The sequence below is a fragment of the Acyrthosiphon pisum genome, chromosome X (genome assembly GCF_005508785.2).
Source record: "Acyrthosiphon pisum isolate AL4f chromosome X, pea_aphid_22Mar2018_4r6ur, whole genome shotgun sequence".
NCBI classification, from domain to species: Eukaryota; Metazoa; Arthropoda; class Insecta; order Hemiptera; family Aphididae; genus Acyrthosiphon; species Acyrthosiphon pisum.
Window position 1 is genome coordinate 78,823,430 of NC_042493.1, and position 14,112 is coordinate 78,837,541.

The following is a 14,112-nucleotide window of genomic DNA, read 5'->3' on the forward strand; positions in this document are numbered from 1 at the left end:
TGTACAAGTTGTAGTAGTCGTGATGTCTTTGATTACAAGTGGTTCAATATTAGAAGATAATCGTTTGCTGTACTGATGTAGATGCGATGATGGATGTATAAACGGCTTTGAGGCATATTAATACTATCTTTAGGGTCACCAAAACAATTATATTAAGTTGTTTTTTGCTCTTTTAAATATTTTTGGAAAATTCAACTGATATTTCAGAAAAAACATGTTTCCCGTTGTATAACATTCACAAATTGTTCATCAGATACAGAAGCATGTATGCATCATTGCCTATCTTTAGCGATTGATTTTCAGTATTTTGAAAATAATATTTTATAGCAGAATAAAATTCTTTAAAATATTCTTGAGTTGTACCTTGTTTCTCATCACCATCTTCATTAAGTCAGTTCGTTTGGCTTAATTTAATATCCGAAACTTTTTTATAATTCTCTTCCTCTCTATTCTCACTTTGAGACAACATTTCATTGGATTTTTTGCCATCCAATACAGAATGTGTTCCTTTTTGAACATTGTTTAATGTCCGTGTGCGTCGTCGTCGTCGTTAAGTTTACTTCCTACACACTTGTTTAAGGCAACTCTATTTTTCGGTTAAGCAATTAATTGTATTACTCGTTGATAATGTACAAGTTGTAGTAGTCGTGATGTCTTTGATTACAAGTGGTTCAATATTAGAAGATAATCGTTTGCTGTACTGATGTAGATGCGATGATGGATGTATAAACGGCTTTGAGGCATATTAATACTATCTTTAGGGTCACCAAAACAATTATATTAAGTTGTTTTTTGCTCTTTTAAATATTTTTGGAAAATTCAACTGATATTTCAGAAAAAACATGTTTCCCGTTGTATAACATTCACAAATTGTTCATCAGATACAGAAGCATGTATGCATCATTGCCTATCTTTAGCGATTGATTTTCAGTATTTTGAAAATAATATTTTATAGCAGAATAAAATTCTTTAAAATATTCTTGAGTTGTACCTTGTTTCTCATCACCATCTTCATTAAGTCAGTTCGTTTGGCTTAATTTAATATCCGAAACTTTTTTATAATTCTCTTCCTCTCTATTCTCACTTTGAGACAACATTTCATTGGATTTTTTGCCATCCAATACAGAATCTGTTCCTTTTTGAACATTGTTTAATGTCCGTGTGCGTCGTCGTCGTCGTCGTCGTCGTCGTTAAGTTTACTCCTACACACTTGTTTAAGGCAACTCTATTTTTCGGTTAAGCAATTAATTGTATTACTCGTTGATAATGTACAAGTTGTAGTAGTCGTGATGTCTTTGATTAAAAGTGGTTCAATATTAGAAGATAATCGTTTACTGTACTGATGTAGATGCGATGATGGATGTATAAACGGCTTTGAGGCATATTAATACTATCTTTAGGGTCACCATGTCGCGGTCGTTATCGTAACGACCGCGGCGTCTCTATCGACGTCCGCGAGATTGCGACCGAGAACCGGTCCGGCCGCTGCCGGCGGCACGAACCGCCGGGCCGGCCGGCGGCGGTGGTCGATCATCTTTTGCACGACCGTCGTGGTGACCGCACGTACGTGACATCTTGTGTATCAATATAATTATTTTGTTAAGAAATAAACGTGCCGTCGTCTGTAATAAAAGTGTTTCTTATTATTATTACCCCGACCGTTCCTGACACCTACAACCAAAACAATTATATTAAGTTGTTTTTTGCTCTTTTAAATATTTTTGGAAAATTCAACTGATATTTCAGAAAAAACATGTTTCCCGTTGTATAACATTCACAAATTGTTCATCAGATACAGAAGCATGTATGCATCATTGCCTATCTTTAGCGATTGATTTTCAGTATTTTGAAAATAATATTTTATAGCAGAATAAAATTCTTTAAAATATTCTTGAGTTGTACCTTGTTTCTCATCACCATCTTCATTAAGTCAGTTCGTTTGGCTTAATTTAATATCCGAAACTTTTTTATAATTCTCTTCCTCTCTATTCTCACTTTGAGACAACATTTCATTGGATTTTTTGCCATCCAATACAGAATCTGTTCCTTTTTGAACATTGTTTAATGTCCGTGTGCGTCGTCGTCGTCGTCGTCGTCGTCGTTAAGTTTACTTCCTACACACTTGTTTAACGCAACTCTATTTTTCGGTTAAGCAATTAATTGTATTACTCGTTGATAATGTACAAGTTGTAGTAGTCGTGATGTCTTTGATTACAGTGGACATATTAGAGATATCGTTTGCTGTACTGATGTAGATGCGATGATGATGTATAAACGGCTTTGAAGCATATAATACTTATCTTTAGGTCACCAAACATATATTAGTTGTTTTTGTTCTTTTAAATATTTTCGAAAATCAACTGATATTTCAGAAAAAAACATGTTTCCCGTGAATAACATTCACAAATTGTTCATCAGATACAGAAGCATGTATGCATCATTGCCTATCTTTAGCGATTGATTTTCAGTATTTTGAAAATAATATTTTATAGCAGAATAAAATTCTTTAAAATATTCTTGAGTTGTACCTTGTTTCTCATCACCATCTTCATGAACACTCAGTTCGTTTGGCGTAAATTTAATATCCGAAATTTTTTATAATTCTCTTCCTCTCTATTCTCACTTTGAGACAACATTTCATTGGATTTTTTGCCATCCAATACAGAATGTGTTCCTTTTTGAACATTGTTTAATGTCCGTGTGCGTCGTCGTCGTCGTCGTCGTCGTCGTCGTCGTCGTCGTGCCTGTAATATATGGCGGTCCACTGCCGTTTTAACACACAATAATTCGGGTTCATGGCAAAGACAGTGTTTTTGGAGTATTTTGCTTCGTTAGTAACGCCTGACATCTAAAGCTTGAAATGTGTATTATTTATGACGTGGCTCTCACACTGACCTTGCGAGCTTAATAGGATTTAGTTCACAATGATATGGTGGTAGCCGATGTATATCTTTATTATGTGTTTTGACCATTTCATTCATGAAATATTTGTTGTTCATTGTCTTCAGTCTATTGGATTCAGTTCTTAAATAACCATAGAATTATCTACATTTTATCCTTTCCACTCGAGCCATGCAATCAATTTGGCTTTCTTTGTATTTGTATTTAGGCATTTGTCCTGTTTTACGGAGTGATATGAAACGTTATTAACAATGTTCATAAACGAACACATTCTGTATTGGATGGCAAATCACTATCTTTTGAATTTTTATTAAGCCTGTAATATTCTATTTTTTTTTTTATCTACTACGAATACCACCCAATATTTTGTGATTTCACTCTCGTTACCGTGGTTTCCCAGCTATCTATTGACTGATAAAAAAAACAACATCGTATTGTTCCGTTGACCGTCATTTAGTTTATCCTGACGTAATTATAACGGCGTTTAAGTTTATTACTTTGTGTTATCCATCACCAACATAATAATACATAGTTGAAGGAAATATTCAATAACGAAACCTACAGCGCAGAGGATGTGGTGTGAAGACTTTCTATCAGCATATCGTAGTGCGACAGTCGACCATATGTCCAAGTACTACGACCGGCTTTCGGTATTCGTAGAGGTGACTGCGGACGGCCGGTGGACGGAGCCGGCGACCGGCGCACACAAGATCGCTGACCGGCTAGTCTCGCTGAATGTTTCGGGTGGTTGCGCGTGGCCGGTCGTGACGTGCCAACGGACACGCTCCGACGGGCTGATCGTTGTACTTGCGGCCGAGGATGGATACCGGCGACAGATTCTGATCGTCCATAGGAGGGCAACTGACCGCCGGGCAGTCGTCTCCAACCACTTTTATCTGACCACCGCGGCTTACGGCGATCATGAGGGCGACGACGAGCAGCATGGCGACCGGGTGGCTGCATCATTCCATAGCCGTTTTGAGGGCTGGGCCGGGCGACAGGACCGTGATTCCCTAATCCGTTTTCAGACGGCTCTGTGTACCGGCTTAACAGTGGTCCGCGACTATTACACCACCCTGCCCGGACATCCGGTCGACCGTGCCGATTGCCACCAGTATGACCGCACCGCTCGGTTTTCGTACACAAGGGCGTACGGTGGTGGCGGCGGACGCGTTTACACAGGTCCCCGGGCTATTCGCAAGCAATACGTCCGGCTGGCCATGGACAACCGTTGCGTGAAGCTACGAGTCGTGGAGACTTGTTGGTCTGGGCACAGTGGCAGCATTCCTGGTACGACGGTGGCGCTGATCGTTGGCGTCGTGCCAAAGGTGGCGCGGCCGGGGCGGGCGTTGGCGTACCGCGAGTTTGTCCAGCTGTTCGTCATCGACGTGCACACGCGAAAGATCCTTAACGACGTGCTGTGCTTTGAACCTAGCCGGCGCGTGTCCAATTTTCTATCGTCTAGAATCAGTGTGTCGTCTTCGTCGTCGTCATCGTCGTCAGCGTCGGCGTCATCATTGGCGTCGTCGTCGTCGGTGTCGTCGTATGCAACGTCTCCGAGTTCGTCCACATCGGCTACACCATCATCGATGTCGTCCAGGTCGTCCACATCACCATCACAACCGCCGCTACTTCCGTCGTCGTACACCGATTCCACTTCGTCAAATCCAATGTTTTCATTAATTTATACGTTTTCACGGTTACAGTCACTCTCACCGTCGTCGAATAAAATTGATGGCCACTGGCCGACCATATCCACTGGTGTTTCAATCGAAAATGGTGATCACAGACTCGATTCGAGCGAGTTAGCTGCTCTCCGGTCACGTTTCACGACCAACACTCTGGGCATTCGGTTTGCGGCAATATACTCTCCTTATGTTATTGGTGGCGGTGCCGGTGGTGGTAGTGACCAGCAGCAACAAAGCGTCACTTCTAGCAAGCTCAACCCTCGTCAGTTGTTTATCGGATGTGTGCCGTTACACGTCAAGTATGGGCAACTCAAGTTACTGTTTGAGCAATTTGGTGAGGTCACATATGTAAAGGTGTACGAAGGCTACAACAAGCAGACCGGCGCCAAGATGTTGCACAACTACGCGTTCCTTTTTTTTAAAGACGAAAAATCGGTGGAAAAGGCTATCGCTGCGTCACCAATACCACTCGATTCAAACTGGAATCTCAACGTGTCCCGACCACATCACCACACAACGACAGTCGGCGCATGTGATAGGTAACCTCCGAACCGTCTACCGTCGTCTTCAAAACGATATTATTACATTCCTAACCTTTGTAGAGGTTATTCATTAATTTTATGTTTGTTTTTGGTTTTTCCCATATCGTAATGTTTATAATTGCCACGTGTTCACTTCATTTAAGAATATTAAATTCTTTAACTATTATAAAAACGTTTGATTCATTTTTCTAATGTCTTAATTATGATATTATTAAGCTACTCGTGTTTTCATTATACCACACCCTAAAACTATTTTAGGGTGTGGCATAGGGTGCCACTCAACTATATACGCTAAAAAAAAAATTGTTTTTCTAATATCTTACTTCATAATATTTATTTATATGTTATTAAATAGCTGTGGTAAAAATATAATTTAGATAATCACATATTTCGAGGTCGCTCACGCGTTTCAAAGTTTTATACCTATATGATTTTCTGTTAGGTACCTACTTTTCAAGATAAAACTGATTATCTACATTTTTATTATTAAACTTGATTGTTATTTACCCATGCATTTGATATTAACTATTAAATTGTATAAAAAAAAAGTTGAAAACCTTATAGTATGTTTCATCTATAATACATTTATATGCACAATAAATGAATAAAAAATAAAAATGATGAATAAAAAAGTTATAATAATAATAAATAGTAATAATGAATAAAAAAGTAAAAATAATACGGATAAAAAACCTGTATAAAATATATGTATAAATTATATCACTTACCTGGCTGTGGCTCAAGTTTTGAACATTCAACAGTGTTTGATACTTTGTTTGGATTTTGAAGCATTTGTATTGCTCCTCGTAAATTAACTTTTAACCGATTGGTCAATATATATAAATGTAGTTGCTTATTTGTTTTAAACATATTTGGAACTTTCTAAGTATATAAATGTTTAAACAATAAAAATTACAGATCAAAGTTAATAATATACTCACTGTATTCGCACATTACAATGTCACATATGACTTATATCTACTTACATCGCGCGTCACGTATCAACTAAATACACAAATGAAACTAGAACAAGACGTTTGACAGTCCACGTCCTGATATTAATAAACAAACTAAATCAAAGTCATAACATTTATTGTAATTATAAAACATAGATAGTGTGTTGGACGATGCTGCAACCGTGGGATCTGCTGAACAGGGGCGTACTCAAGGGGGGGGTTTTCGGGTCCGGACCCCCTCCATTGAGATATCTACATTTACACAATTGTTTAATAGTAAATCGTATAATAAGAGTAGGTTTACAGTGTATTTTAATATTTCCCATTATCTTCAGTATACAAAGGTTATAGATTATATTATTATATTATAATTTATAATGTATAAACCGTGTTTAATTTATATTACTATTGTAACTACTAACTATATTATAGTTATTAACAGTAATATGTTGGTAATGAATTAAACTTTAACTATAATTAGAGAACAAATAAAATAAAAATTTTGGACCCCCCCCATAAAAAAATCCTGGGTACGCCTCTGCTGCTGAATAAGAGTTTTTGTATGTGACACGGAACATTGTCGCAACAACACACAAACCAGAATCAAGTCAGTCAGTCGTAGTATTACCGGTAAGTAGTGACACTGGTCCAGCGTTGAGTCAAAAATTTGTAGCTATAATTATAATTTTTAAATACCAATTTTATAACAAATACAGTAATCATATCAGTGCTGAGTACAGCAGAGCTGCTGTGGATACTTATAATTTTTGTGCAAATAACTGCCTCTTGTGAAATACGAACACAGTGTTACTTATTATTTACATTTATATTCTTTTACACCAATCATATACTTGTTGCAATACAATATAGTCAAATTAAATTAAATATTTTTATAATTAAACCAGATCAGTTGTTGTCAGAAATAAAACAAATAGAAAATATTCTACCTGAAAATTTACAAATCCCTATCAAATTTAATGAAAATAATACACAAGAAATATACAAAATATTACATATAGACCTTCACCCAATGAATGATAGAATAAATTTTCATCGTATGCTCGTATGTATGACATTAATTTTCGACACTTTGTATGCATTCCGGGGCACGATACTGTCGTGAAAATAGTCACGGTACTTTAGCTGATGTTGTTTCCTTTAACTATTATTATATCGTATTGTAAACCTGTGCGTGCAGCAATAATTTTTATTGTGTTATTATAATATTTGTATGTATAGCACACATTATCGAATGCACTCAGCCGCGACTCCATAGACAGGGTCAACGGTCCATCCAATTGACTAACGTTGGATTAAGCGTATGTTATAGTAGTGTTGTCTGCCTCACAATATGAGGTTGCATGCAAACTACCGTAGTGTACCCATAACCTACGCCCAACGTATACACGACGAGCCGCGTTACAATTTAAATCATTTTTACATAATAATATAATAGCCGGTTCAAAATCAAAATCTTTACAATTGTTTATTTTTGACTGTAGTAGGCGATATATTATTATATTTCAAAGCCGTGAAATGAATAATTTGACGTTATTGTCGGTACTGATCCTCGTCGTGTGCGTTAAGCAGATGGGCTGCGATCAGTCATCATCTTGCTCACGGCATCTGCAAAGACCGGAACACAAATACCACCTGACAAAGGAATGTGCCGAGTCCAATATGCGAATTGTTGCATCGTCGAACGCGACGAAATTGGAATTATGCGTCCAGTTAGCAGCGACTCAAAACGCTTTTGCGTTCACGTACGCAAATTTCACCGAAGGTTCGACGACAATATTATAATTATTAATAAGTTCTATTTCGGAATATACTCCATTCTCTTATACTATTGTTTTTTATCCGGTACTTCCTGAAACACCTGGTACCTCTTGAGCTTTCTCAATGACTTGCCACAATCCATAATATGCTGCAGTTAAATCCTATTACAAACGGCACCTTAGTCAGTATTTCCAAAATAAAATAACAATAAAACATTGTCCATGCGATTGTAAACTATCCACAACCAAATAGATCAGTTTGTTTAGCTATAGGTGCGATATTAGATCAACTAATTGCTAGACATATTTTGGACGCTTACCATTTTGAATAAATAAACTTCTGTTTACGGTGTTAAGGATATACAAATAATTTATATAAGAAAGTAATAATTAAGTAAAATAAGTAAATAAAGTAAAGTTTATTATTTACTTAAGTAAATTAAGTAAATAATAAAGTAGTAATTTACAGAAAAAAAAAATAATATTTTTAAGATTAAAGGAAATTTCAGCGATGAAAGTTCTAGAATAAAACTAACAATAATAAATATATTATACAAAAAATATTAATAATAGTATATAGTGGAAGATATAGAATTTACAAAAAATATAAAAATAAATAAATATTATATTATATAAAAAATATATATATATACAAATATAATTAGATATAATAACTTTTTATATGGTGAAGGTAAACTACGTAGAATTAATAGGAATCATGTTTATTTAGAAGAACTAAAAAATAATAAGCACGAAGTACATATTATAAACTTAGGGGATATAACATGGAGATGGTATGTTTAAATTGGCATATTATATTAAAAGTCTACAAAAGATTGAATGAACGTTTTAAATTCAAAAAATAAAATAAAATTACTAGAAATATTGAATTAATCATGGAATAACATTGTAAGGGAGAATGTAAAGAATTATTAAAAGTAATAGATACCACAAGGGACCCATGTTACATACTAGATTAGCCTAAATAATTGAATATATTATATATTAACATACGTGCGTAATGATTTTATTATATTATTCATATAGATATAGCATATAGTAATTAACATTAATTGGTGGAAGATTTTATAATTAATAAATAAGATTACAATCAAAGGGAAATAAAAACACTTATATTATATACTTAAACTTACATTTTTACATTTCTAATATTATAATTTCAGGTAAATAAAATATTACTTTTGTTTTATTACTAATACGAAAAAAAAAAATGTAAAGTAAAATATTGTAAATGACATTATAATTGTAAAATGTCTAAGTTTAAATATAAAACAAATTGTAAACTGTAAAAAATTATAACAAGATTGTTATTGATTGTAAATTAAATGTAAAATGTATGACAAAATTGTAAAACCAACTATAACAACATTGTAATTCAAATGTAAAATTAACTATTGTACTTAAAAATTATTGTAAAGATTTTTAACCTAGGAACCTATGTTATTAATCTCTTTTTTGGCTGGAAAGGTGTAAAGGATAAATAGACTTTACAAATTAATATTATAATATGCTAACTGAACCACTATAGTTAACCGTGTAATGGATACGTCCATAGATCTTGCACAATGTATAAACCATAACACACTTGACTGCACATAATCCCATCCATATAAGGCAACATTTTGGTAAACTAGTTAAATTTGGCAAACATAACAAATTTAGCATACGAAGCGATAGTGTCATCTTTACGAAAACAACCACTTTTCAACGACCACACCCAAAAGACACCTGCAAGGTCCACTCGCCGATCATATCAAAGGAGCCGACATCGTATGTAGGAGGGCAAGGGACAGGGCATATATAGATGTACCGTAGCCGTGGAGACCAGAGCTACCTTCACGCCACACTCAGCTATATACTTCGAGATGACTATATTGTTATAATAAACAACTGTTCTATTTTACTGTTCAATTAACTATAATTTTATTTCGAACCATCATCTTTTGGATCACTGAATTGGCCGCACGCAACAACGGCCTCGTGAACATCTATATTAAAAAGCACATACGAATACATTTACAGTTGAACTTGTGTGAGGGTATTCGGCTTTCACAAACAACAAACCAAAACTCTTACCGTGAAGAAAAAATTGCAGCATAATGCTATGCTACAATTTAATCATATTGGTAACAGGACGTTGGCTATATTATAAGCGAAGCAGTCAGTAAACTATAATGAAATAACAATAAATCATGGTAATTCAAAAACGAAAAAATCAACAAAAATAATGTGGCTGAACACGTGTGTTCAGTGCATTTTGTCGACGTGCTTGGTAGCGCTGGCTACATCAGACGGTTGATGAACTTCACGTCTCTTTGACTCTGTCCGGTTTCGATGAACACAATCTCGTGGTCGACAACCCAATATTTTACACGCATATTGAAGATTAATTTTGTTTCAACATCGTTCATTCCACAACAATGATGGGCTAAGCCGACGACAGGGCCCGTGGTGGGTGAAGATACCAACAACATCAGATCCACGTCTCAAATCATCACTTGTCATTCGTCGTAACGTACAATTCCCCAATTCCCCCTCTCATACAAGCACATATGAGAGGTGTCGCATGACGCGGGTTCCTTTTTTTCCCTTATCCTTAATCTCATTATTTATATAATATAATTTATCATTTTGTTTTTATTGTTGCAAGTAGTAAATCACATTACAAAAAAAAAAATACACTTAGAAAATCAATATAAAAAATATCGTTATTAAAACATTATTATTATTAAAAGATTTACGCTTAGACGGCGTACGGGTCATAGATCGCCTTGCTCTGGCGCCGACACCGAGATACTTTATTGAACATAGAGCATATGCTTGTAAAATTATTATTATTCATGTGTCGCTTGCTTCATTATTTACAATGATCTTATATTATTCTTTAAATTAAAATACATGATCTTAATCTTATCCCTCTTAAACCTGCTAAGTGCCATAAAATGTATTATTTCTCTGTACTAGCAATGTGCTACTGTTGTTATTATTCACTTGTGTGAAAGCTAAATTATTATTTTACTGTAAATAGTCACATTATTTTTCACTCCTGTGAAAGCCAAATTATTATTATATCTGTAATTGTAATTTAAATTATTATTATTTGCAAATTGTTGCACCATGTAAAATATAAACCACCTGATTACCTTAAACTCACTTTTATTATTTCATTATTTTAATAGTGTCACCTTTATTACCTTATATTAGCTTTATTTTAAATCTTTTACTTTCATTACTAATTGTATGTATTAAAGCCTACCAGTTCCACTGACTTGGCCTTCAGGTCTACACGAAGTGCGGTTGGTAGGTCACAAGTCAAGTGCTCCCCTTGACTCGTGGGTAGTTTTTGAGAATTAAAATACCAAACTCTTACACACTAGAAACTTGAAAGTTCTTACCTTGATACAGTTTCGAGAAAAATGCACCTCCTTGGTTAATCTTGATCGAAAATACTATACCATAATATACTCTTAAACTATTGTCCTTTATCCAAAACTTCCTAAAGCACCTCGTACCGCATTTAGGTCTCTCAATGATTTGCCACATTCCTTGGAACAATTTATCGGCCATTGCATACACTTGTAGCAAGTCACATGGTAGCACGGCCTCGTGCACATCTATATTTAAAAATACATACGAGTACATTTATAGTTTAATTTGTGTGAGAGTATTCAGGCCACTGACCCTAGCACCGCAAAGTAAACATTTTGTTACGAAAAAGGTTTCACAAATTAGTAACCAATAATTTCGTAATAATTTGTGACTCAAGTATAACCACCTAAAATATTTGCGGGTGCCAGGGTAAGTAGTACTCCAGCACCAGACACTCGAAAGACTTACAGGGTCTGTAATGGTTCGAGAGGTTAGTAACAATTTGTAATAATTCGTGTCAGGTCAGTGACCTAGGGTATTCGGCTTTTGCAAACAACAAATCAAAACTCTTACCGTGATTAATAATTGCAGCATAGTATGCTACAGTTTAATCCTATTGCAAACAGGACAATGGCTATAATGGTGAAGCAGTCAGTATTTCTATAACGACATAACAATAAAACATGGAAATTCAAAAACGAAAAAATCCACAGAAAATAATGTGGCTGAACGCAGTTTGTTCAATGCATTTTGTCGACGTATTTGTACCAAAAATGGAAATTGCTGAATTCGATCATTATTCTATTAATCATGATCGTCAAAATATGTTTGATAGTTGATCGTCGCAACGTCTACTGCTAATAAAAAAAAAACCGATCCAGGGAATCATTAAAAACTTAAAAGCTCTTACTTTGATACATTTTCAAGAAAAATGTACTTCCTGGGCTAATCTTGATCGAAAATATCATACTTTATTCTCTTAAACTATTGTCCTTTATCCAATACTTTCTTTTACACCTGGTACCGCATTAGCTCTCTCGGCGACTTGCCATATTCCTTGGAACAATTTATCAGACCTGGCGTACACTTGTGGCAAGTCACATGGTAGCACGGCTTCGTACACATTTTTATTAAAAAATACATACGAATATACATTTACAGTTGAATTTGTGTGTAGGCATATAATTTCACCTATAGAAGTGTATTATGTTTTAATTTAATACATTATAATATTAATAATGGTATATATGAAGTTGAATATAATATAATCATTTTACAATAATAATAATATTATATACAGCAAGATTAATTTTCATGACTGCGATAATGATATTATGCACAGATTTTTATCGGTATAATTAATACACAGGTACGACGTCTATGCTGAGTTTCACTTGCAATGTTTTCGATTGCCCGGAGTTCCACCCGTTTCTACTCGCTGCCGGTGAATCGGTGTATGACTATTATAGCATGTACTCAAAACCTTTGCGTGAGTACCTAAAACTAGTCCAAGTACTTTTATATTGTAATGAATAATGAGCAATATAAAAATATAAATAATATGTAGATACTCTATCAAAATTATGCTACAAGTATCAGCTCTAAAAAGCTGTATTCGCATTAAATTTTATTTTTATACACAGCCAGTGAAAACTATACTTGTGCACCAGGTCTTGGTGTATTCGAAATGGTGGTGAATCCTTTGAACTATTCAAACGCTATGGTTGCGTGTGAAGACGTCGGCGGCCACCTCGCTAATGTCGTATCCGATTCTCGGACTTCATTTTTGGCCACGTTGGTGTCGTCAGATTTGAAAAATAATCCCCCCAGAAATCGCAAAGCATTTGTTGGATTATTCTTCGAAAACGGCTTTGTAACGATCACAGGTATATCACAGTTATTATATTATTATAATGTTCCGGGTTTCCACCATATACCGTGTTGTGTATGGTTGAATTTATTTAACTTATGAGCTGGAACGTGTAACAACATTTTGTGACGCACTTATTAACTACTTATATACAGACCATGAAATGGGATTGTGGATCCCGCTTATTAAAAATCCTTCTGAAAATAGTAATTTAATAATCACAATTTGAAAAAACGCTACACATTATAGTATTACTGTATTACCTACTCTATTAGTGATTATTTATTACTTAAAGATTTGATTATGGGCAATGTGCATTATAATAGATTAATTACGCGTGCCTACCTAGATAACCATAGATAATTTTGTACAGCTAGTACAGTATTATGATTATATTATTTATAGATACTTTTAACAATAATATCAAAGAAGAAAATGTTTCACATTTTCATTACATTCATTCTGAAGATTCTACCAGTATAGTATAAAATAGAGTTGCCTTAAACAAGTGTGTAAGAAGTAAATTTAACAACTCCAGAAATTTCCAGCTTCAAATATTGGCAGGGTTGCTATCTGATACACTTACAGACCAGGTTCTGTGGAGTGTCATATGAAAACCGGGCCGAATGGTAGCTTTGCCAGACAGAGACCAAATCCGCTGTCAGAGTACACTGGATTTAAGTTTGTGGGAAGATCAATAAAATAATAGAATCACACAAATTATAGAATAATTTAAGTTATATTATGAAAAGAAAATATTTAAGTTAATAACGAAGAATTTCCTCACGGCATAAAAACTTCGTTTAAGAATGATATAGTACAATAGTTCGTCGATAACAACTAGGCGACATAAGGTATATCATTATTTTCATCTAAATCATCTTTTATTGCATGAATTTCACTAACCGATGGGCTGAACGGCGATACGTTTGTAATAGTACTTAAATATTCTATTTTCATAATATAACTTAAATTATTCTATTATTT

General features: G+C 34.7%; 1 protein-coding gene across 1 annotated transcript in view; it reads left to right on the forward strand.

Moving 5' to 3' along the window:
* Positions 1-12,904: 12,904 nt before the first annotated feature.
* Positions 12,905-14,112, forward strand: part of LOC103310462 (hemolymph lipopolysaccharide-binding protein) — a 5,726-nt gene continuing 4,518 nt past the window's right edge. Inside the window, exon 1 of the mRNA XM_029489732.1 lies at positions 12,905-13,141. Within this exon, the coding sequence (XP_029345592.1) occupies positions 12,943-13,141 (199 nt within the window). The 5' untranslated portion in view covers positions 12,905-12,942. The remainder of the gene's footprint in view (positions 13,142-14,112) is intronic.